This window comes from Furipterus horrens, unplaced genomic scaffold, assembly GCF_987537825.1.
Source record: "Furipterus horrens unplaced genomic scaffold, mFurHor1.1.pri manual_scaffold_11, whole genome shotgun sequence".
In the NCBI taxonomy this organism is placed as follows: Eukaryota; Metazoa; Chordata; class Mammalia; order Chiroptera; family Furipteridae; genus Furipterus; species Furipterus horrens.
The window spans coordinates 50,341,842-50,365,355 of record NW_028327181.1 but is presented as its reverse complement, the minus strand read 5'-3'; the positions used below and the strand labels follow the sequence as shown (position 1 = coordinate 50,365,355).

Genomic DNA, 23,514 nt, shown 5'->3' with positions numbered 1-23,514 from the left:
AGACATCTGGTAGCTATGCTCTGTCGTTCGTCCCTGTGATTTTCCTTTTTCCAGATGTTCCATAAATGGAATCATAGAGTATGTAGTCTTTTGAGGCTAGCTTCTGTTCCTCAGTGTAATGTCTTTGAAATAAATTCATGTTGTGTGTATCGCAGTAGCTGAGTATTATTCCATCATATGGATGAACACTGTTTATTCTTTCATCCTTTGAAGGGCACTTGGGTTCTTTTCACATTTTGGTAATCGTTAAGGAAGCTGCAGTAAGCACTCACATACAGGCTTTTGTGTGAACATGGGTTTTCATTTCTTTAGGGTAATTACCTAGGAGTGGAATTGCTAAGTCATATGATAAGTGTAGTGTTTTGGGTAAGAAACTGTCAAACTGTTATCCAGAGTGGTGGTGCCATGTTGCATTCTCATCAGCAGAGTGTGATAATGCCATTTGCTTCACATTCTCATTAGCACTTGGTATTATCAATTTAAAATTTGTTAAGCTATTCTAGGAGGTGCATAAATGGTTTTAATTTGCATTTTCCTAATGGCTAAAGGTGTTGAAAATCTTTTCTTGTGCTTATTTATCCTGTGTATCTTCTACTGTGAAGTTTCTTTTAAAATCTTGCTTTTTTATTTTATTTTTTTAGTTTTGTTATTTTCTTACATTTTGAGAGTTATTTATGTGTTCCAGCTACAGTTTCTGTATTGGGTATGTGATTTGCAAATGTTTCTCCTAGTGTGTAGTTTGCTTTTTTATTCTCTTAACACTGTTTTTGAGAGCTAAAGTTTTAAATTTTGTTGAAGCCCAATTTATTGTTAAAAAAAAATTTTTTTAATGGATGATGCCTTCAGTGTTATATTTAAAAACTCTGCTGAGCCCTAGGTTCCAAAGGTTTCCCCCTATGTATTCTTCTAAAAGTTGTATAATTTTACCTTGCCTCCTTTGTCATAGATAAATTGACCATATAAGCGTGGGTTTATTTCTGGGCTCTCTGTTCTGTTCCTTTGATCTGTGTGTCTGCTTTTGTGCTGGTACCAGACAGTTTTGATTACTATAACTTTATAGTATAATTTGAAATCAGGGAGGATGATACCTCCAACTTCGTTCTCCTTTCTCAAGATTGTTTTGATTATTCAGGGTCTTTTGTGGTTCCATATAAATTTTAGGTTCTTTGTTCTAGTTCTGTGAAAAACGCCATGGGTATTTTGATAGGGATTGCATTAAATCTGTAGATTGCTTTTGGTGTGGACCTTTATAGGACATTAATTCTTCCAAATCCATGAGCATGGTATAGCCTTCCATTTATTTGTGTTTTGCTCAGCTTTCAGAGTACAAGTCTTTTGCCTCCTTGCCTGAATTTATTCCTAAGTATTTTACTCTTTTTGATACAATTGTAAATGGTGTTGTTTTCCTCATGTCTTTTTCCGATAGTTTATTATTTGTGTATAGAAACACAACAGATTTCTGAATATTAATTTTGTATCCTGCAAATTTACTGATTTCATTTATTCTAATAGTTTTTTGGTAGACTCCTTCCTCCTCACTCATTAGAGAGTTAGTTGCAGACATTTTGACAGCACCCGTAAGTACTTCACCATGTAGCTCTCACTTAGGATATTCTGCTACAGAATCATAATACTATTGTCTAATATAAAGTTGTTATTCAGATTTCCCCAGTTAATTCCCACATAGCTTTTTAAAAAAATATTCAAGATGCACTGTATGATTTCATTGCACTTAGTTGTCATCCCTCAAGTACTTCCATTTATTTAGAATAATTCCTCAGTCAGTTTTGACTTCAGATTGTCATTAAGATTTTTGAAGAGTACAGGTCTGTTATTTTGCAGAAAGTCCTTTTATTTGGATGTGTCTGATTGGCAACTTTGGATTAGGTTCAGGTTAAAGGTTGTGGGCAGAAGTATTTTAAGTGAAATTGTTTACTTGCAGTGAGTTATTTCAGGAGGCACAAGATGCCACTTTGTCCCACCAGGGCGATATTAAATACAGTCAACCCTCTCTATTTACATCTTTAGCATCTGGATTTGACCAACCATGGATGTATTTCCTTAGAAAATATTTTCGAAAGTATAGAATATAGTCAAATACTACACCATTTTACGTAAGGGGCTAGAGCATCTACTGATTTTGGTTTCCTTGGGGGTTCCTGGAACCCATCCCCTGTGAGTACCAACGGACAACTGTGTGTGTTCTTGATTAATGTGATGCCTGCTAGGTTTCTGAATTTTCAATATACCTTTTCCTTTTGTTATTAATAAACCACCTCTGGGGTGATGTCTTGAGATTGTGTGAATATCATGTTGTCCAGGGATCTTCCATCTGATTCTTTTAGCGTTGATGAGTCCTCCCCGAGGCAGTCATTCCTGTAGTGGTTGTGTGGTGGTGGCTTCCTGTTCCTGTTATTCTTCTGTGTTTATTAACTGGGTCTCTTTTGTAAAGAAGGGGTTCCTTTCTCTTTTTACTTTCTTTCTTTCCTTATTATCAATGTGAAGTCTTGAATTCTTCCTTCTCTTGGTCATTATTCATTCTGATGCTCACATGGTCCTAAATTTATTTAGAGGGAACCACTTAATTCTGGGCTGGCACAATTGTAGCACAGGCACGCTTTCTCTAGTGTTTAACATTTGAATCCATTTGTAGCCCTGGAAGCTATGAGAATTAATGTACGTAACATCCCTTAGATTTTTACTCTTTTTTGATAACCACCTGTGCTTATTTTCCAGCAAATCACTGAATTGAAGAAAGAAGACTTTAACCTAAAGCTTCGCATCTGTTTCCTTGAGGAAAGAATGCAACAGGAACTCGATGGCCCCACGGAGCACATCTATAAAACTGTAAGTGGCCCCCCTTCTTGCTGCCATCCCTGATGTCTTTTCTCATGGTGCTCCAAGCAGAAACGTGATTAATAATTGCTCTCAGAGTGAGCATGGATAGATAGAGCTGCTTTCATTTAATTTGCATTGATTATGGGGAGTATAAACACAATAAGATGACCTTAGTATTAAGTAAAGAGATACAAGATTAATTTTAAGGGATCCTTTTTCTCTTCTTAAAATTGGACTTCTGATTTGCTGTATTTCAGTTGGCTTTTTAAACTTATCCATATTTAGACAAAGACAGTGAAATGGAAGAATGTCTTTGGAATTGAAACTTATTGTTACCCACTAATTTGTGTAACTGTAGGCAAGTCACTTCAGCTCAGCTGGGCTTGCTCCAGAGGGCAGTGATAATCCCTCCGTCATAGGGTCATTAGTGTGGATTAAAATGAGATGACAGATGAAAAGTCCCAGCACGCAGTCAGTGCTGGACAGTTACCATTGTCCGATTGAGGCTTCCGCGGGCAGCCCAAAGTTAGGACTGTCCGTGTTCCTGTGCTGTGGTTCTTCCGTGGGTTTTATATACTTGCTTATAACTGTCAGGAAAAAGGTTTGTTTCCAGCTGAAAGTCTTGGCCTGGAGGCTTCTGCCTGAAAACAAACCTTGGTTCTGAAACTTGAAAAAGAACTTGGCTTTCTTGAAAAGACATGAGTACAAACAATATTTCAGCACCTATTTCTTGGCTTGCTCCAGTAGATTAGCCCTTGGCCTGGGAATTAGTCCATTGTTTTCTCGTCTGAAGTTTGCACCAGTGGAAACTTTTGAAGGAGGAAAAAGAACTCTGCTTGAGTTTCAGTGAATGAACTTAAATGGACTTGTCTTGAAGAGAGATTGTTCTGTACTGTACTTTGAGCCTTTTCAAGAGTTGAAAAGCTCCCTTGTCCCGCAAGACACAATTTTTTTTCTTTGTTGTGGGGGTGGGAAGACAATGAGGACATCCCCTTTTCTGGAAGGAAGTGGTGATAAAAGAAAAAACAACAGCCTAAAACATTTTATTTGTAAGTATAGTTATCATCTATCTCAGCACTTCTAAGTGATAGGAAACCAGAGCATGTGAATTGCCTTCTTTGTGTCAGGCGCTGTCCTGGACCTTTGCACATCAGCGCCTTATTTTACTTTTCAAGATGGCCCTTTGCAGCAGCGATGAGCTCACTTGCAGGAGAGGAGCCTGAAGCTCAGGGGGCATCAGTAACTTGCTTGATGTCCTAGCCACTGTGTGAGGTGTGTTGGAGCCCAGGCCTGCCTGTCTCATTGTACCACGCTGTTTCAGCTACTCTTTTCCGTTGTCCGATTAGCTGACCCGACTTCGTCGCACTTTTATTTCAGTTTAAGTTTTTATATAGCTACACATGATTCAGAGTTCAAAAAGCGTAAAAGGTGTACACTGAAAACACTTTTGTCTCCTAGTCCCTTAGGTCTAACCAGATTACTGGTTCCTCAGGCAGAGAAGTTTTATGCATGTGCAGGCAAGTGTGTATGTGAATATATATGTGTATAAGCCCCCTTTTTATATCAATGGAAGCATGTTCTGTTCTGTAACTTGCAGTTTTCCTTAATAATATCTTGGATATCTTTCCTTAGTAGTGGGTTAAAGCTTCTTTATTTATTTATTTTTTTAGTACCGATATTCTATTTTATGCTAATAAGGTGTTTTGATTTTTGGTTAAGAAATTATGATTGTCATATATTTAAGTTTATAACTTGAGGTGTTGGGCTTGCGAAGAATAGTCTAGTGGACATGTTAGCTCTCTGTTCTACTAAATTTGCTCGGCTGGAGTGCCAGCTGGTGCCTCAGAAAGCAGAGCACTCAGAATCTCTGAAATCAGCTCCTACGTAGCTCTCTGCTCTTGTGAGAGCTGGAAAGGAATCCTCAGTTCGAACGCTGTTCCTTCCTGTCGTTTTCACAAAACCGCCATTGAAGGCATGGTGCACTGTCACTCGGTGTCCTTTATGCAAAGATCATTTCCTTCTAGGAAAAAGTCCTGCCGCATAAGTGACTTCTTTAGTTCCTGTTGTTTGACGTTGAAGACAATAACATGTTCATTAGTTCACTTTGTCCTGAAATCCCCCCCGTTGGGTGGACTTTATGATTTTCTTTTGCCACTTGGGGGATCTGCAAGGAGAAACGTCGCTTTCTCACCTCCTGCACTTGTGCTTCTGAGGACAGTTACAGGCCTACACTTCCAGTTTTCTGTTCAGTGTTCGCTTGAAGGCAGAGCCTGTGTCTGCCTTGTTTACCTGTGTCCTCGGTGCTCAGCCCAGTGCTTGGCACGTCACAGGGACGGTAAATGTCTGTGAAGAGAGGGAATGAATAAATGAGCGTCTACTGATTTACTATGGTTTCCATTTCGTGAAGAGTGGAGGCAGGATTTGAACCCATGTCCTCCTGGTCCGAAGCCCATGACCTTTCCTTTCTGGCTGACTTCTCAGCCTGGGGATCCCCCAGAGCTACGCTTGGCTGAAAGGAGGGAGGCATATCCTCCGAGACTGTAAATTTTACTGGAAATGTTATTTTGATTTAAAACGATATTCATGTATTATGGAGTAGAATGTAAACTTGGCATGAATTATTAAAACAGGAGCAAGATTTCAAAGAGAACCTGGAATTAGAGCAGTTCTCTGAAAACTTTTCAACCAGACCCGTTTCCACTCCGTGAATTCATCTAACACTGTCTGGGCTACATTTATGGACTGGTTTGAGAAGCCAGCCACCGGCCCACTGTCTCACATTGGGAGCCGCTTGCTGAAGACTCTGTCTTTGGATTCGCATGTGAATCGTGAGCCCCAGGCCACGTGCGACTCCCTTCCTTCTGGTCAGTTACAAGGAAGGCATTTGGTTGGAGAACGCAGCGGTGTCCCTAATAGCCAGCTTGTCCGTGCAGCTGCGGCTCTTTGGTGAGAACCCTGGAATCTCCCACTGAAATGAGACAGGCAGTGACGAGGCCTCCAGTTATGCACCCACATGTTTTCTTTCTTGAAGCTGTAAAGCGTTTCCACTGCCACAACCAGCACACGTATGATGGTAAACAACCAGAAGTAATTGCCTTGGACTGGTAAAAGCAAACTGCAGAATTGCTTGTAAATTTGCTTGGTGGAGGGCAAACAATTTTTAAATCGGCCTTTCTCATATGACATTTATGCCTTGGTGTTTGAATGCTCTGGCTGTTCGAAGCTTGCAAAATTTACATAATTGTTCCAAGTCCTGTGAAATCTGGGGCTTTCTTTTGAGACCACCAGGGTTTGGAAATTCCCTTTTCCCTGTGCCCTGAGGCTAATGAGGTTTGGAATCTGACGGCTGCCTATTACAAGCGTGGTGTGATCAGTCCACTCTGAAGATGGTTTCCCCACTGTAGGCACAGTATGGCCTGTAGTTTTACACTGTTTCTTTTCTTCCCTAACCTCGTCTGGAAGAATATCGAGCTCAAGGTGGAAGTGGAAAGTCTGAAGCATGAGCTCCAGGAGAGAGAGCGGCTGCTCATCAAAGCCTCGTGAGTACCCATCATCCTGTCACATGCTCGGGGGTCGCCCAGGGCCCCCCTGTGGCGGCTGCGTGGGTCAGTGAAACAGAGCCTCGTGCTTCCTAAGCCTCTTGTTCCCCAGCTGGGCTCGGGGGACCCCAAGGAGGCTTTGTTTATATATCATTATTTTTCAACCAACTTTTAAAGTTTATAGGAAAATGAACAGATCTTACACGTACAGCAGGATGAATTTTCTCTCAGCAGAGACACCCATGGGACCACCATCCCGACCAGGAACCAGCACATCACCAGCCCCCGGGAAGTCCCCTTTGTGCTCCCAGAACTTACCCTCCTCCCACAAAGACGGCCACTTTGCTAACTAGCAGTATCGCCATTGCTTAGTTCTGCCCGTGGTAGAAATGGAATCCTACACTATGCTTTTGGGTCTGGTCCCTTTCCTCAGCGATACATTAGTGAGATCCGTTCATATTTTTTAAGTATATCATTAGCTCACTCACCGCTGTAGAAGTCCTGGGGGCATAAAGGGGACCTGAGGGACTCCTGCGGCAGGTGAGGCAGAGGATGGGGCTTCAGTCAGAGTAGCTTGTTTTTCTCTCTGTTTTGCTTAAAGAACATTTAAAGACTATTATTTTAATTAATTATTTATTGAACAACAAGCACAGTTCAGAGAATATAACCTATGACTCAATTGCTCATTCATTCGTTCATTCATAAACATTTATTATGTAATTACTCATGCTACACATGGAGGATTTTTGAAAACAGATATTTCCTTACTTTAAGAGCTGATCAGAGACTGGTGACAACTCATCCTAGGAGCCAAGTGTAATGGAGGTGCAGTGATAGTTTGTGGGGACAGTGGGGTACCAAGTGTGCTGAGTTTCAGTTGGTGAGCGTGGCAGAAAACTGCCCAGGGTGGACTCGCCAAGGATCCAGCTGAAAGCTTATGTGGAAATGCTTCGTCTGTCACGGCAGCAGAGTTCCTGCGGGACGTGGAGCCGGGAGCGCGGAGTCTTCCGCTTAGGGCGCAGCTGCACTCTGGGCCGGGCCATGTGGCTCCTTTTACTGCCCCAGGGCCGGCAGCCGGAAGGCCGACTGCTGTAGCCTTGAGCGGACGGCAGGTCCCCAGGCCTCGCTTGACCTGGCACGCGTGGCATGTTCTGAGTGAGTGAATGAATGAGTGAATAAACGGGGAAGACACGTTTTTGTTCTTGTTGCTGTAGTTTCCTTTTCCTTTTTCAGAAGCACATCATTCATCATTCCCTGGGCGAGGAGTCAGACCTCCTTTACCAAGTCCGGCAGTCAGTGGTCGCGCTCGGTCCCGCTCCTGCTCGGCGCCCTGCCTGCTGCAGATCTGGACCCGGACCGCTTTCAGTCAGGCGTGCGCACAGGGAAACCCAGACTCCCCAAGGCTCTGCGCACACAGGGCAGCACACGGGGCTGGGTGCTTTGGGGGCCTGTGCACATGTTTGTCTGCATAGATTCTCTGAACCGCCGCAACTAGTGTTCAAGACCCTTTTGGTCTGCTCTTACTGGTCAGTTTATTGAGAAAATACTTCTTAAACCACTGTTCTGTGCTGCACCGGACCCTGCTCCTGGGGATGCAGTGCTGAGCCAAGCAGGCACGTGGGGCTTGCGTTCCAGTGGGAGCGATGAGGATGAAGCGCTTCAAGAATGTGTGTATCAGTGAAGTTGGGAGGAGAGCGGTGAGAGAAACAGGGAGCCGTGGGAATGGGTGTGTAATGTGGGTCCCCAGCAGGGAAGGGCCTGAGGACGTAGCATCGGAGGTGAGATCTGGGGGGTCGGGAGGGACCAAGCAGTGAAAGGGCGGAGAGAAGTGTTGAAGGGGAGAGGAGCGTGCGGGACTGAGGGCAGGGGAGAAGTCCAGGGGGCCTTGCCTTGCAGGGTCTGGAGGCCTCATCAGAGATTTTGGTCTTTATCCCGAGATCAGAGAGAAAGTAGTCACGGGTTTTAAGGAACTGACACAATCAGTTTTGTTTTCTAAAAGGTCAGTCGACGCTGAGTGGGACATGTTTTGTAGAGGGAGCAGGCGTAGAAGCAGGGGGACCAGTTAGGAGGCTAGCGCAGTAGTCGGTGACGGATGAGTGACAAGAGATGGATAGGGGGATTGGAAAGACACCGAGGAAGCGGGATCAACAGGGCTAAGTGATGGATGGGCAGGGAGCTGTCAAGGGTAGGTTGGGGGTCAAGGTCCTGAGCTGTGTTTAAGAATGCTCACAGTGACTTAGCTGCCCCAGCTTTCTCTCCGCCGACTTTCTACCGCAAACACAGCTCACAGACACTGAAACGCTCTGCCTTGGCCCTGACAGTGCCCCCCCCCCCCCCGCAGGCCCTGTTGTCCACCCTGCAGAAGGCCTCCTGCGGGGCCACACGTGGCTGCCTCAGCCCACTTTCACCAGCTTCTCTGGCATGTAATGACGGTCCCGTTTTTGCGCAGCGCTCTCCAGTTCATAAAACACTTAGCATCTTTTTGCAGTCCATCATTATCCCGAGGGCTCTTCAGACCTTGAGGCAGACCTCATTTGAGAGAGGAGGGAATTTCTGTTTGGAGAAAGGAAGGGCCGTGACTAGAACCGCTCAGCCAGAAAGATCATAGCTGGGATTAGAGCTCAAGTTTGTGACTTCTGGTCCAGCACGAGGTTTCATCTTCTTTTTTTATTTCCATGCGTGTTTCTCATTTCTTCAGAGTGACCGTACATCTCAGCCAAGGGGCTCTTCCTTAGTGGGGTTCAGGGCCGGTGGAAAGGGCAGGGGCTCTGGGCTGGCTCTAGCAATAGGCAGGACTGTGGCCTCCGAGCCCTAGAGCTGCTCAGCTGTTCCTGCTCCACAGAGCCCTTGTGTGGGTGACCTGCCGTAGGACACGCACGCCGTCTTCCGCTGACCTGCTCAGCGTGCCGTTGCCTTTACCTCTCACTGCTCGGCACCTCGCGGTGTGTGTGTGGTGCGTACCTGTTGATGGAAAAGTATCTTTTTGTTAATGCCCTCCACTTCCTTTTTGAGTTCTGTGGTTGTTTCTGTTTTGGGTGGTCGGCTTTTCCCTGAAGAACTATAATTAGAATGGAAAGAATCAAGAGGAAATGTTGATGGTTAGGAAGAGCAGCGAGAGGGGTGTTTACAGAAGGTTCATTTTTGCATTGGGTGGAAAGCTGGATGAGACCAGTTTCTCTCAGCCTTTCCTCTCCTTAGGTCTTGCTGTCTGTCTCCTTGGGAACAACAGGCTGGCATGCAGCACTCGGATCAGAGAGGAAGGAGCCCTGTCCTATGAGGGTACTTACATTTTTGGAGAAGCGTCTTAGCCTCTAAGCCTGTGCCTGGCACTCGACATGCTATATCGCATTTGCTTTTACAGCAGTTATTTGAGGCAGCCACAATTCCCATTTAAGTGAAGAGGAAACTGAGGCTCAGAGGAGCGGGGAACTCGTTCAGGCTGGTAACAGATCTGGAGCTGGTCTGGTTCAGGAGCCCACTCTGCCTTGCTGTGAAGTAAACCTATGTGCTCGCTGACAGTCCATTGTTCTATTTGTCAGCTACCATAAGGGGACATTAAAAACAAAAGCAGACATATTGTTGGGAGTAAATTTTATTTCTGTAGCTTTAAAACACAAACAAAAATAATAATTCCATTAGTAGAGGAAAATTGCACTGTACTGCTGAGTGTAAATTTTATTGCTACAGTAACTGTAACATACAAAGATGATAAATGAAAAGTTGGAACATTTATTATTGGGAGTATATTTTATTGGTATAACTAAAATGCGAACAAACTGAATAATGCCAGTACTTGTTAAAAATTGTAGTCGGCCGCTTGACAAAGTACAGGAGGCTGACTGTAAAACACCAAGGTCTGATCTGGGCGGACAGGAGGGGCTGGTGTATTTGCCCTGCTGGCTGGAGTGGGGCGTGGGGTGGGTTAATTGAGGGAGTGAGCCTTTTCTAGAGGAGGCTCTAGAAAACCCTGGGGCTAAAACCTTTGTGGTGGTTTGAGGAAGCTCAAGACTGGAAAATTCTGGATCCAAAGCTCAGGAAGGAAAAGCGTCCAGTCCAGCATTCTTGCAGCCATATAGCATGCCCTCTTGCGAAGTGACAGAAATGATCGGGAATCTGTGAACTCCAGACAGTATTGGTCAGGAAATGAGCTGAGGGAGTGGGCTCAGGACGTTTCATGGCATTACTCAGGAAGTGGCCGTGGTGGCCTCAGTTCTGGCCAGCGGATGATCCTTTCTCAGCGCAGACACCAGCCGGGGGCAGAAGGAGGCCGCTCCAGGCATCTCAGCGGGGCAGGCACTGCGCTGGCCTTGGCGGCAACAGGCTGCCATGCAGCACTCGGATCGGAGAGGAAGGAGCCCTGTGCTGTGACCACCACGTGTCTTAGCATGTTCATTCCAAGAGGTCACCGCCTCATTTTTCCCAAGAGGAAACTGAGGTCTCAGAGGTAATTCACCCGGAGTCACACTGAGGACAAAACAGTGAGAATTTGGAAGCGGATCTGTTCAGCTTCAGAGCCTATGTTCTTTCTTTCCAGCTGTTCACATTGAGTCCCATTACAGTGATGTCACGGCCCTGGGGCCTTCGGAAGGCTCATGGTGAAAGGAGACACGAGAAGAATAAAGTCTTTATTTGCAGGCAATTCATGTTTGAGGCTTGGGCAGGAAGGATGGCCCTCTTGACTGTCCCTTGTTCTCAGTCCCAAATTCACATGGCCTGTACATGTGTGTGTCCAATCACATATCTTGGTTGGGAAAGTCTTACACACCCCTCAAGTAGGGCTTGGGAGGCTGCTGGTGAATAGGTGTGTTCTGTTGCAGTTTCTCTGAGAAACCAGCTTTAGGTGGAGCCATTTCCTTTATATTATTCTGCCTTTAGGAAACCCGCAGTCATTTCAGAAACCGATGAGACCTGCTCTGGGTACGTCTCACAAATGCATATCCGACCCTGTTCTTCTTCTGGGGAGGACCAGAGTGGAAGGCGTCAGTGGTTTGGTCCTGCGTCTGATGTGGGTGTGCCCTCTCCCCGCGGCTTGTGAGGCGGGGGGCGTGCTCCATGGTGCCACAGCAGCAGGACTCTGCATTTTATGTTTCTGTAGCACGGGGTGTGGGCTGCTCGCCCCTCTCCTCTCCTCTCGCCCTCAGTGCCAGCTGGTGCCCACCTAGGTGGGCTGTAGCTAAAATGCTCCCCCTCCAGCCGGCAGAAGACGAGGCATGCAGTCCCATGACTCCTCAGATTCAGTTTTGTTTCATTCTTTTCCCTGTACTTTGGTTTGTCAGACCAGCTCTCTGCCGTTCCTACCCCCGGTGGAGGTGTACTTTATTGGAAGTTTCCTGGTGGGAAATTTGGCAATAATTGTCAAAAAAATCTTCAGAGTGTTTACACTTTGACCCAGTAATTCTCTTTCTAGGATTGACCCTGAGGAAAGCACTGGATAGTATACCCACGGGGATGCTTTCAGCATAACGTTGCTTATAGTAACAAACAATAAAACTGACAGTTGTGGAACACTTCCTGCTGACCACTGTTCCCAGAGCTTCATCACTGTCATCAGAGAAATGTGTAAAGTCAGAGGCAATCTAAATGTTTTAAAAATAGGAGTCGATTTAATGTAGTACATTTTATACAGCAAATTAATTTGCAGCCTCTAAATATTAATGTATATTTATTGACACAAAAGGATGTTTATACTGTGTTCAGCAATAAAGTCAGATCACAGACGTATACTCTATGATTCTGTTTTTGTAGAAAACGCCTCAAAGGCTGTATACTAAAATGTTAGCGTAGCTATCCTGAGATTATAGGTGATTCTTACTTTATTTTAAATAGTATGTATTTTTTTAAACATTTTTCCTTAATCCTCACTCGAAGATATGTTTATTGAGTTAAGAGAGAGAGGAAGGGCAGGGGTGGGGTGTGCGGGGAGAGATGTCGATGTGAGAAAAACATTGATCGGTTGCCTCTCCCATATGCGCCCTGACCGACGATCGAACCCACAACCTAGCTATGTGCCCTGACTGGGAATCAAACCCAGAACCTTTCGGCCATGGGACAATGCTCCAGCCAGCTGAGCCATACCGGCCAGGGCTCATCGGTTGCTTCTTGTATATGCCTTTGGAACAGAGATTGACCCCACAGTCTTGGTGTATAGCGATGATGCTCCAACAAATTGATCTACCCAGCCAGGGCTAAATAATATGTATTTTTATTGATACATCATTCACATATAACATTGTGTAAGTTTAAGGTGTACAACATGTTGATTCGATACATTTATATATTATATTATCAGTGTTTTTTGAGTTACAGATACTAATTAATATAACAGGTCTGTAGGAATATTCCTTGTTTCTTAGGGTGAATGCAGTCACCACCTGATGGTCACCCTCATTTGCCTCTTTTTGCAGCAAAGCAGTTGAGAGCCTCGCCGAGGGGGGCGGCTCTGAAGTTCGGCGGGTGAAAGAGGATGCTCAGAAGAAGGTGAAGCAGGTTGAAGATCTCCTGACCAAAAGAATATTCCTTTTAGAAGAGGCAAGTCTGGAAACCCCGAGGAGAACGTGTTCCTTCCAGTGGGTTAATAACGGAGTGGGCAGAATTCTGTTCTTTTCCTCATAAACTGTCAGAGTTTCTGAAGACATGACAGCCATCCTCGTTGAGCATCTCCGTGGTTCCAGCCCATTCTGGGTGCTTGACATACAGCATTTATACCCTTACATCCTGCAAATTGGCCGTTATTGTCTCTTTCCTACAGGCGAGGACACTGAGGTGCGGAGAGAAATGCTAACCAATCCAAGCTTAGTCTTGCATAGAAATGGGTGACTGATCTAAAACCCCGTGTTCCCGCTGCACCACTCCTCTTGTGAGCTGGTTTAGTGCCTTTCTTTCCCTGAAGAGGACACCGAGGCCCAGAGAGGGGGAGTGACTCACCCATCATGGACATTATGTGTCCATGCCGCCCGTCCCCAGCGTCCAGCCTCCTTGCCACCTTCCCAGCGTCCCCAGCGTCCAGCCTCCTTGCCACCATCCCAGCGTCCTCAGCGCCCATCCTCCATGCCACCAGCCCAGCGTCCCACCAGTGTTGATTGAGTGCCTCTTTTCCGGGGGGCACTGTGTATAGCTCCTCATCTTCCTGATTCTCAGGTGCTTCCTATGACTGATGGGAGTCAGGATGTTTCTTGGTTAGAAAATCCTGGTTCAATATGTTAAAAAAGGTTGCATAAATTAGTTACTTATGTCTTGATCTTTGGAGTCTGTTGTTTCATCTTGCTTTCTCTATCTGCGACCCTGATTCTTCTAAGCAGACATGAGGAGAAATAGCACCAAAAGTGAGTCCAAGAAGGGTCTCTGAGTCCAGGTTCTGACTTTTAGTTAAGATAATTGTGAGCCTTTTAAGACGCTTAACCTAATCTTGCTCATTCATCTTATTTTTCTCAGTAAGTGCTTCCCACTGTCTTAAGGTGCCCGCACAATGGGCAGTACTAGGTTGAATCCCTGCTCTGTCACTTACTAGCTTTGTCACCCTAGATAAAGCAGTTCCCTTCCCTGAGTCCCTGCCTCTTAACTCTGCAAAATGAGGCTAGTGCTACCTGCTTTGCTGTAGTAATTGTAATAACAGCGGTGCTACTACCAGTTTCTCAGGGGCTTACCGTATGTGAGGCATCCTTCTCAGCGTTTTGCATACATTGATTTAGGTGATCCCCTCAACAGACCTAGAAGGTAAGTGCTTTTGTCATCTTTTAACAACCAAAAGGAAAACGTGACCCTCGCACAGAGTGGCTGAGTCACTTGCTTAAGGGGACACAGGAAGTAAATGCCTGGTGGTCTGGCTGCAGAGCCTGCACTCTGAACTGCGGTAGTCTGCCAGTTGTTAGGGTTGAGTGAGAATCAAGGGTATTTACAAACAGAGCTTCTTGTAAAGCCCGGTGTCGAGTAGGCTCTCAGTAAGTCAGAGGTTTTGTTGCTTGGTCTCAGAATATTGGGAAATGATTTTTCCCAGCTACCACTATGATTGACAGACAAGTCTCTTGGGAGACAGTGTTGGGGGAGGTCCTAGAGGGGAAGGATTGGGGGGAAGAAGCCACATTTTTCTGAGTTTCCTGTGGTACAGCAGGCATTTGGCAGGTCTCACAACAAGTCTCTGGTAAATGGTTGTTATCCCTGTTGTGTAGATTGGAAAGATGGGGCTCAGGGAGGTTAAGTGACTACCCAAAGGTCACACAGCAAGTAAGTGGGAGCTGGGCTTTGTACCCAGTATGATTTGACTTCTGTGTTTGTGATGTGATTCGAGGCGGTTGGCTTGAGTAGTCCCAGGTTACTTTTCATGAGCCCCAGGTCCCTTATCCCTAACACAGACCCTGGCTGCGTGATTTAGATAACTTCCTTGCTGGTTTCTGTGAGCGCCCCGGAAGAACCTAGAGTTTTTCACCACCTAAATCTCTTTGGTGATACAGAAAATGTACTTTAGAACTATTGTGTAGTCATTATCTTAAAAAAAGCTAGTGGGGGCGGTGGGGTGTGGGATGAATTTGTGTGGAGATTATGGTGACTCTTTGAGATTTACGTATGTTTAGGTATTGAGAGGCGCATTTCTCCTTGTTCTCATTGAGCTGTAAATATTGATCTGATTTTTCAAAACCAAAACAGTTCTCGTAGAGTTGAGTCTTTTCCATAGGAAATGCCTATTACTCTTCAGGATACAAGAAGGAAGGATGGCTGGCAAATGTATTTATTACTGATTCTCCCCATGTATGTATAGTACAATTCAGGGAGGGGAAATGTGCTGGAGAAAAAGTCATAAATATTTATATTTTAATCCAATTTCCTTTCAAAGTGTTCCCAATTGTATTGAAAAATTGCATCACATGCATTTAATTTAACTCTAGGATGTGAAAGCCGCCCAAGCAGAACTGGAAAAGGCCTTTGCAGGGACAGAAACGGAGAAGGCTCTGCGGTTAAGCTTGGAAAACAAGCTTTTGGAGATGAAGAAGATGCACGAGGGGACCATGGACATGACATGGCTCTGGGCCTGGAAGAGAAAGACAGGTCTGGTTCTGTCCCTCCGATACCTGACAGTCATTTGTCTGGCAGCATGGGGGAAGAATTTTCTCTTCCCTGTCCCCTTCCTTTCCTCCTTGTTCCCACAGTAAGGACACTAGGATTCTGAGGACCGAGAGAGAGAGGTAGTAGATAGAAATTCATGCTGGGATTTTCCACTCAGATACTGAGTATAGCATTTGGCTTTGGCTGTAAGCTTCCTGGTAGCCAAAGGGAAAAGGGAAAGACTATTTTGATTTCTCTTTTTCCCTTAATCTTGATGATGACAGGATTAAGGTGACAGAACTAGGGGATAAGAGAGAGATGTATTTTAGAAGGTAGAATCACATGTTGGCGCGCAGGGCTTGGTGGCTGATTGGATTTGAGACTGAGGGAAAAGGCTGCAGAGATAGCCCCTCACCCAGGTGAGCAATAGTGGGATGGTAGTGCAGTTTGCTGAATTTAGGGGGGAAGAGGGAGAAAGATGTTTGGGGGCAGAGGGGCCGGGAAGATGAGCTTTCAGCTGGGACATGTTGGGTTGAGGGACTGTGGGCATCCAAGAGGGGAGTCCAGAACATACTTGGGTATATGGATTAAGGCCTGAATTAGAGGATTTAAGGATCCATTCAAGAACCAGCTACTGAGCAAGGCTGCGTTGGGTGTGGGCAATGCAGAGAGGAGCACTGTCTTCCTTCTATGGAGTCCCCGCGTGTGAGAGGGGACAGAGGTACAAACAGGGTTCTGTGCTGAGACCTAAGTGAGGGAGTGCCCAGCTCTGCTTGGGCGTGGCGCAGGGAAGGCTCATGGGAGGAGGCGTGATGGGGTTGCGGGGGAAGCCTTGCCTCCCCGAGGGAACAGCATGAGCAGTGGTGTGGAGCCTGGCTCAGTTTCTAGGTAATTCCAGAGGAAAGTGCAGAAACTTGGATTCTTGTCTTTTGGGGAAAGGGAGCTTGGGAAGGCTTAATGCTTATTGAGTAATCACTGGTCCAAGTGGTGGGGTGTCCGTGGACGTGGGTTGTCTGGTCAGGGCCTTGCTAAAGGCTTCGTCTTCCTGGGGTCTCCCGCAGGTCTAGCTGGGTAGGCGCAGAAGCCTGACTTGTCAGAACTGCGAATGCGTCTGACGCAGGGGTAGGTGCGCCCCAGCCACGTCCCAGAGACTCAGGCAGCAGGGAGTCCTCTGGGGCTCTGCTCGCTGAGGGTGTTGTGTGCTTCCTCCCTGAAGGCAGGCCTGTTTAGGAAGCTGAGCCAGTGACAGAAGGTGAGGGCTCAGCACTGAACTGGAACAGGGTCCCCGGTCAGGCCCTGGTGACGTCAGATCTGCCACACAGTTGGACGGGGCTTGGGGCAGCGCCCTCACAAGGATGTTTTGCGCCCTCACCACCCTTTTCGAAGGTACATGTGTTAGCTACTTGTTGTCCTTCGATTGGACTTCAAAGCTAGTCTGTATCTTCCAGGCAGCTGACAGTGAGGAGCCCTGCAGGTCAAGTCTGGCCAGCAGATATGTTTTATCTGATTTCCTTTTTCTTTTGAAGTTTTAACTAGTCGCTAATATTTTTAAAAGTCTTAATTTTATGTAAGAGCCTGGGTTTCTGGATGCTCTTGGAAACCAGGAAGGTGCTGGAGGATGGGGCCATGGTCCTGCCCGAGCGCTGCTGCCCCCTGAGGTGGGCCCGGCCCCTCTCATGTCCGTCCCCGGCTAGAACTTGCTTTAAGGTAACTAAGAAATCAGTGTTATCAAGGTGTGAGTTGCACACGACACAACACCCATTTTAGTGTACAGTTGGGTGACTTTCTGTCTCTCCCGTTGATTATGTGATGATTTCAGAGCCGAGCCCCTAGAGGGCACTCTTACTCCTCTTCCTGGTTTTGGGAGCCTTGTACTGGTGCTGCCGGTTCCCTCCATGTCCGGTTGTCTTAATCCATTTGGTGCCATAGCAGAATACCCCACTCTGGGTCGCTTATAAACAACAGAAATTTATTTCTTACAGTTTTGAATGCTGGAATTCCAAGTTCAGGGTGCCAGCATGGTCAGGCGAGGGCCCCCTCTCAGGTCCTTTTTCTCATTGTGTCCCCACTGGCGAAGGGGCAAGGGATCTCTGGAGCTTCACTGATAAGATCCCAGTCCCATTCATGGGAGTTCCACCCACATGACCTCATCTCCCAAAGCCTCCCCCCACCCCCATAATGCCATCACTTTTGGAGAGGTACAAATGTTCAGCCAATGCACTGAGGTGAGGTGACAGGACACGGAGGGGCACTTTAATGAGCAGACCGGACACGGCTCACCCACAGTCTGCTTCTCAGTGTTACCCCCCCCCCCCCCCCCCCCCCCCCCCCCCCGTCAGCAGAGGAGTGAGCAGAGCCTCCCTCTGCAGGGGGCGCCAGCACATGCGTCCCCTTCCCGTGCGCCGCCGGGGGCTCTGACTGCCCTTAGCCCCTCCTCACCTTCACCATGGGAGCCGGTCCTCTTTCCGCCCCAGTGCGTTGCTTTTTAGGCTCAGCTAGAGACACTCTTCGTAGGGTCCTTCGACAAAATGCTCATCATCCGTGCTAAAAGGAAAAGTAATAATTATAGCAACTGTCATTTGTTGAGTTCTGCCATATGCCTGGAGCGGTGGGGGTTCGTTTTAAATAGCTTATCTCCATTCCACATAAGCAAGTTATCCCCATTTTATAGCTGAGGAAATGCAGGCTCAGAGAGCCGATACAATGCGGCTGTTGTCAGAGAGCAGGTGATAGAGGTAATTTGGTGGCCTCGAGAAGGACGTGTTCGGCTCTACCTGAGGGGCCGCCGGGGGTGTCGGTTGGCAAAGGCCCCCCTAGGAGAATAATGCCGAGCTGAGCCTGGCAGGACTATGGGCGTTTATCAGGTGGAGGTGGGAGTGGGGTGCAGGGAGGCGTGTGCTCGAAGGTCTGGGGGTGCAGCACAGCCCGGCTTCTGTCCTAGGCCCTGAAAGCTCGGCCGGGCCCCCTTGCGGCGGAGGAGTTTGGTCTTTATCTCGGAAGACAGTGCATTTTAACCTTTGACCTGAGATGCCTTGGAGAGACGTCCTTCCTTTTTTTTTTTTTTTTTTTTTTTTTGCATTTACCAGAATAGTCTGCTTTATTGGTCATGTTTATTTAGCTTTCAGTGCCAGATTTTTATAGGAAAGGAGATTTCTTGGCCGAAGAAGTAGTAATCCACTGCTCTCCGTGGTGGGGCTGTTGGATGTCTGAGCAGGGCTGTGACTCAGTCAGACCCCTAGTCTGGTGCCTGGGAGGCTGGGGGTGAGGGGACAGTTAAGGTCACGTGAATTCTGGTCCTTAATCTCCGACTTGCAAAATGTGATTTCATTCGTGTTCAGTCATTGGATGTGTCTACTTTGAAGATGCATGGCCCCATTTCCTACCTCCTCCTGCTCCACTGAGCTAAGAGAACGGCCTAGAATTAATATTTAAATTTTTTTCTCTTTTAGACCGATTGAGGACTTGAAGCTGTCTTTGAAGAGCAAAGAGGCTTTAATTGAGTGCCTTCAAGAGGAGAAATCTCAGATGGTGTCTCCTGATGAGAACGTGTCATCGGGAGAGCGCCAAGGACTTTCTGCTGCTCGGAGGGAGGAAAAGGAGAGAGAAAGTGAGGTGAGGCGGGAGGACACGGAGCGGGGACTTTACTGAGCAGGCCAGACTCCGGGAGATGGGATGCCCCTTCAGTCCCCACGGCTCACCCACAGTTCGTTTCTCAGTGTCACCCCCCATCAGCGGAGGAGTGAGCAGAGCCTCCCTCTGCCGGGGGCGCCGGCACATGCTTCCCCTTCCAGCCTTGTGTTCATGGAGGGGGTTAAGGAAACAGTCCATACCTGCGCGCCTGTTGCACTGTGTGTTAATTTGTTGCTGCCCAGAGACTTTATTTTCATCCTTTGGGTTTTCTTGGAATGACGTTATGGTACTTACCTGGCTAGAGGCAGGCTGAAGGCCATCTCTGGTCTGAGACTTCAGAGGCAGCGGGGCAGGGCACTCACTGGTTTGGGCGGCAGCCCGCGGAGGGATTCAGTGCGCCGCCTCATTTAATCCTGGCCGCGGGTGAGGCGGGGATCACGGCCCCTCGCCTTGGCTCAGAGCAGTTGCTATATTTTCCTAGGCTCCAAGAGGTGGGTTACTAGTACTGACCCGAAAGCCTCCCTGGACCCCTCCCCACACTGGGTGCCCTCCTCGGCCAGCTTTTGGAAGAGGGTGGGCAGGACCTGGACGTGCAGGTAGGCCTAGTCCACACCGTCCCGTTCTTGCTGGAGCCTGGGTGGCTGCTGTGTGCGGTATGTTCTCCTTAGGAGACACTCTGGGTGCTCATGGAAGGTCTCAGCTTCTTTACGGAGCAGGGCCTCCTCTGTCCCGCACACAGCAGTGAATTCTGTGGCCTCACCAGTTAGATGCTGGCTGTCCTCAGCCGTTGTCTCTTGCTCCTCAGAACCGTCTGTCTCACTTCCTCGGCCTTGTCCCTTTTCATTGTCCAGTGGCTCCTTGGTTTACTCTGTGTGGGTTGCTCATCTTCACATTTTTCTTCACTTGGGTGGGACAGGAGTGGGCACTTGCTTTCCTGAGTTCCACAGCAAGGGGAACAACAAGTAAAGGAGGTGCTCATTCTTAGGGTTCTGGGGAAGCTGTGGATTGTGGGTCCCTTCTGGGCACCAATTAATGCGTTTTCATAGGCTGCACAAATGGAGCGCCAGACGGAGAGAAATCGCTTTGAAGAGAGGATCCAGGTATGTTGATACAATTCTTAAAAATGTGTTGAAGATTTATCCTTGGCTCTTGCTTTATTTTGAGTGCAGCAGGTAATTCTGTGTGGCATTAGCTGTCACTCATCGAATGCTACTGTCTGCCAGTCGAGCTTTAGGCCCTATGGAAAAGGTTTCTCAGCCTTTGTAATAACTCCATGAGGCAGGCCTTCCCATCTTGCAGATGTGGCCTGTGAGGCTCAGAGCAGTGAGGTCCCTCATCCAAGGTCACGTCGCTTGGCGGAGGTACAGCAGGGATTCAGACTTGCAGTCTGATTCCAAAGCCATTGCTCCGCAGTCCCTTAGTCACGGCAGCTGGCTCTTGTAGAGCACCTGCCAGCTTAGAAAGTACTTGCACGTCCGTGATCTCATTTGATCCTCACGACAGCCTGGGAGGGAGGCAGCAGTGATTATCTTTAGAAATGAACTCAGACGATAAATGTATATGTTCTGTCTCCATCAAACTAAGTTCTCTGCTCGCTTTCGTAGCATTAAGGAATGAAATTAATGATCTGTTGTTTCCCCCAAATAACCTGGTGTGGTTTCAAAGACACCGATGTGACTGCATTCAAATTCCAGAAGGCACTGGAGTCCTTCCTGTAGGAATAGCTGTCATCGTTCTAACTGATCTGATCCCCTTCCTTCCCCCCGGCCCTGCTGCTGTGAGCGGTAACACAGTGACTTGGAGCTGATGCCACTACGTTCGGCTCTACTTGGAAACATTAATCACAGGCTGACAGGAATAAGATAGAATAACTGCATTTGAATGTGCTCTTAAAGATATATTTACAATGCATTTTGGTTGGAACACATCACTTTAGTGAATCTTTTTCTAATCTAATTTAGGCACTTCAGGAGGACCTGAGAGAGAAGGAAAGAGGAATTGCTACGGAAAAGAAAAATAGTTTGAAGAGGGATAAAGCCATTCAGGGTCTAACCATGGCATTGAAATCAAAGGGAAAAGAGGTATGTCTGATACACCTCAAGTGGGATTTTTCCTTACGAGCTTCACACTGAGTTTCTTCCTGGCTCTTGCCTGCCGGGCCCCAGCCTGCCAGGCCCCTGCCCGCTCTGTCCGGCTCAGCCTCCTCTGGTCCTGGAACCTGGCAGCACTCTGGCCTCCCCGCATTGGCCTCATCCCCTTGCTTTGTCCCCCTAATTCCTTAGCTAAAGTGCCATATGCCAAGGGGAGCCTGCTCAGGTGTGGTTCCCATCCCCATTCTATCCCCTCGCCGCCCTGGCACTTGGCATTCGTGGCATTTTGCACAGGGTCATGTCTGCTGCTTCCCTCCGACAGACAGTTCCGTGAGGACAAGGAAACCGGTAGAAGATTTACTGTTGGACATGGAGCTCCCAGGGCAGGGCAGGGCTGGAGCTGGGCCCCAGAAAGCCTCAGCTTGGAACCAGGGATTGGTTTTCCTCCTCACAGAAAGGGGCAGAAGCCCCTGTACCCTCCGCCGCTCAACCAGGAGCCTGCTCACCTCAGCACAACCTCCACCGCGCCCCCCAGCTTCACCGCTCCATGCAAGGCAGAAGGGGAGCCTTTTCATTCAGAAGGAAATGTTTCCCCTGGCTGGTATGTCTCAGTGGATTGAGTGCTGGCCTGTGAACTGAAAGGTCACTGGTTCGACTCCCAGTCAGGGCACATACCTGGGGTGTAGGCCAGGTCCCCGATTGGGGGCGTACGAGAGGCAACCTGTCCATGTATGTCTTCCTTTCTTTCTCCCTCCCTTCCTCTCTCCCTAAAAATAAATAAATAAAATCTTTTTTTAAAAAGAGAGAAAATTTTTCGTCCTCCTTGTTCTCGTTGCCATGGAAACTGATCTTCCTTCACCTAGCCTGCCAGTTATGGTTCTGATTGAAGGGGGCGAAAAGCCCCGTGCAGAGAGGGTGTTCACTCATTCCTTCCTGTTGCTTGACGAGACCACATAACCAAAGGTTGAGAATTCAGGTGTTAGCTCTGGCTGGTGTGGCTCAGTCGGCTGGAGCAGGTTCGAGTCCCAGTCAGGGCACATGCCTAGGTTGCAGGTTCAGTCTCGGGCTGGTGTGTGTGAGGGAGGCAACTAATTGATGCTTCCCCCTCTCTCTCTCTCTTCCTCCCTTGTACTCGAGTGAGGATAAAAAAAGTTAAGTTGACAAAAATAAACAAATAAAAGAATTCAGGTGTTAGAGTCAGAGATCCAGGGCTTAAGTTTCTGCTCTGACTCCTCCATCCCGAGCAAGATTCTGAGCCTCAGTTTTGTCATCTGAAATGGGAGTAACTATAGTGTCTACTTCATAGAATTGCCTTGAGGGTGAAAGAAGAATAAAGAAATGCACTTAGCACACACATCGTGGGCAGATGTAAGCTGTTGTATCCATGAACATGAAGTGTCAGGCATTGTGACAGGTACTGACAGACAATTGTGGCAAGACGATCTAATTTGGAAGACTTGTTTCTAAGTGTTTCTCTTTCCCCAGTCTTTCCCATACTTTCAATTTAGTTTTCCTAAAAATAACAACTCTTGCTCCTCCCCCCCCTCATATTTCACTGGTGAAGGACATGACTTCAGTTCCCTACCTACAGTAACAAATACTACCGGCATGAACAGGCTTGGAAACAAACACTTCTGACACTCGGGAAACAAACAACCCAACTAGGGGACCCAGGTGAACAGGCAAACTAGAGCAGTGAGCCATTGTAAAATCCATGTAGTAAATTGTCACCCGCATTTTTTAAAAAATAGATAAAATATCAAAGGACATTACACATAGTCAAGTATTGTTTCAGGAAACGTTTGTTTCCATTACGTATACGAGTATGTGTGTGTGCTGGGGTCTTACTTGGGTACTGATTCCCCTGAACATGATATTCACTGTGCAAGAAGTCCCCCCCCCCCACACACACACAGGCACACACACCAGTAGGTATTTGGAAAGATCCGAGAGGGAACATGGAGAAGGAGGCGGGCCAGGAGAGACCAGGGTGATGTTTGTTGGGGTGTTGATTTAGGTGGTGCAGAGCGCAGGAGGAGCTGGGCGGCCAGGAAGTGGTTAAACACACCTGTCTGGGAGAGGTGCAGGCTGAGCGGAGGCAGTGAGGTGCAGTGGTGAGAGGCATGGACCCTGGGCCCAGAGTGGCAGGTTTGTGTACACATACTAACTGCTACATAATGACTGTGGCAAACTGGGAACAAACACAACCTCTGCATACCCGAGTCTCCTCATCTAGTCTTAGGCTGCAAGGAGAGTCAAATGAGTTCATAATAATAAGGTGCTTGACGCAGGTTCTTGGTGCATGTAACTTGTCCCATGTGTGTTCAGGATTCTCACCATCCCGCGTGTGTTGGGGGCGCGGACGGAGGTGGGGGCTGTAA

At 47.4% G+C, this 23,514-nt stretch overlaps 1 protein-coding gene across 1 annotated transcript in view; it reads left to right on the top strand.

The window, feature by feature from the left end:
* LOC149997554 (CDK5 regulatory subunit-associated protein 2-like) overlaps positions 1-21,734 on the top strand; it is a 32,788-nt gene extending 11,054 nt beyond the window's left edge. The window contains 8 exon segments of the mRNA XM_090291168.1: positions 2,737-2,847; positions 6,301-6,377; positions 12,782-12,905; positions 15,257-15,382; positions 15,385-15,416; positions 18,863-19,025; positions 20,090-20,143; positions 21,005-21,734. Of these exon segments, the coding sequence (XP_090147294.1) occupies positions 2,737-2,847; positions 6,301-6,377; positions 12,782-12,905; positions 15,257-15,382; positions 15,385-15,416; positions 18,863-19,025; positions 20,090-20,143; positions 21,005-21,175 (858 nt within the window). The 3' untranslated portion in view covers positions 21,176-21,734.
* The last annotated feature ends 1,780 nt before the right edge of the window (positions 21,735-23,514 follow it).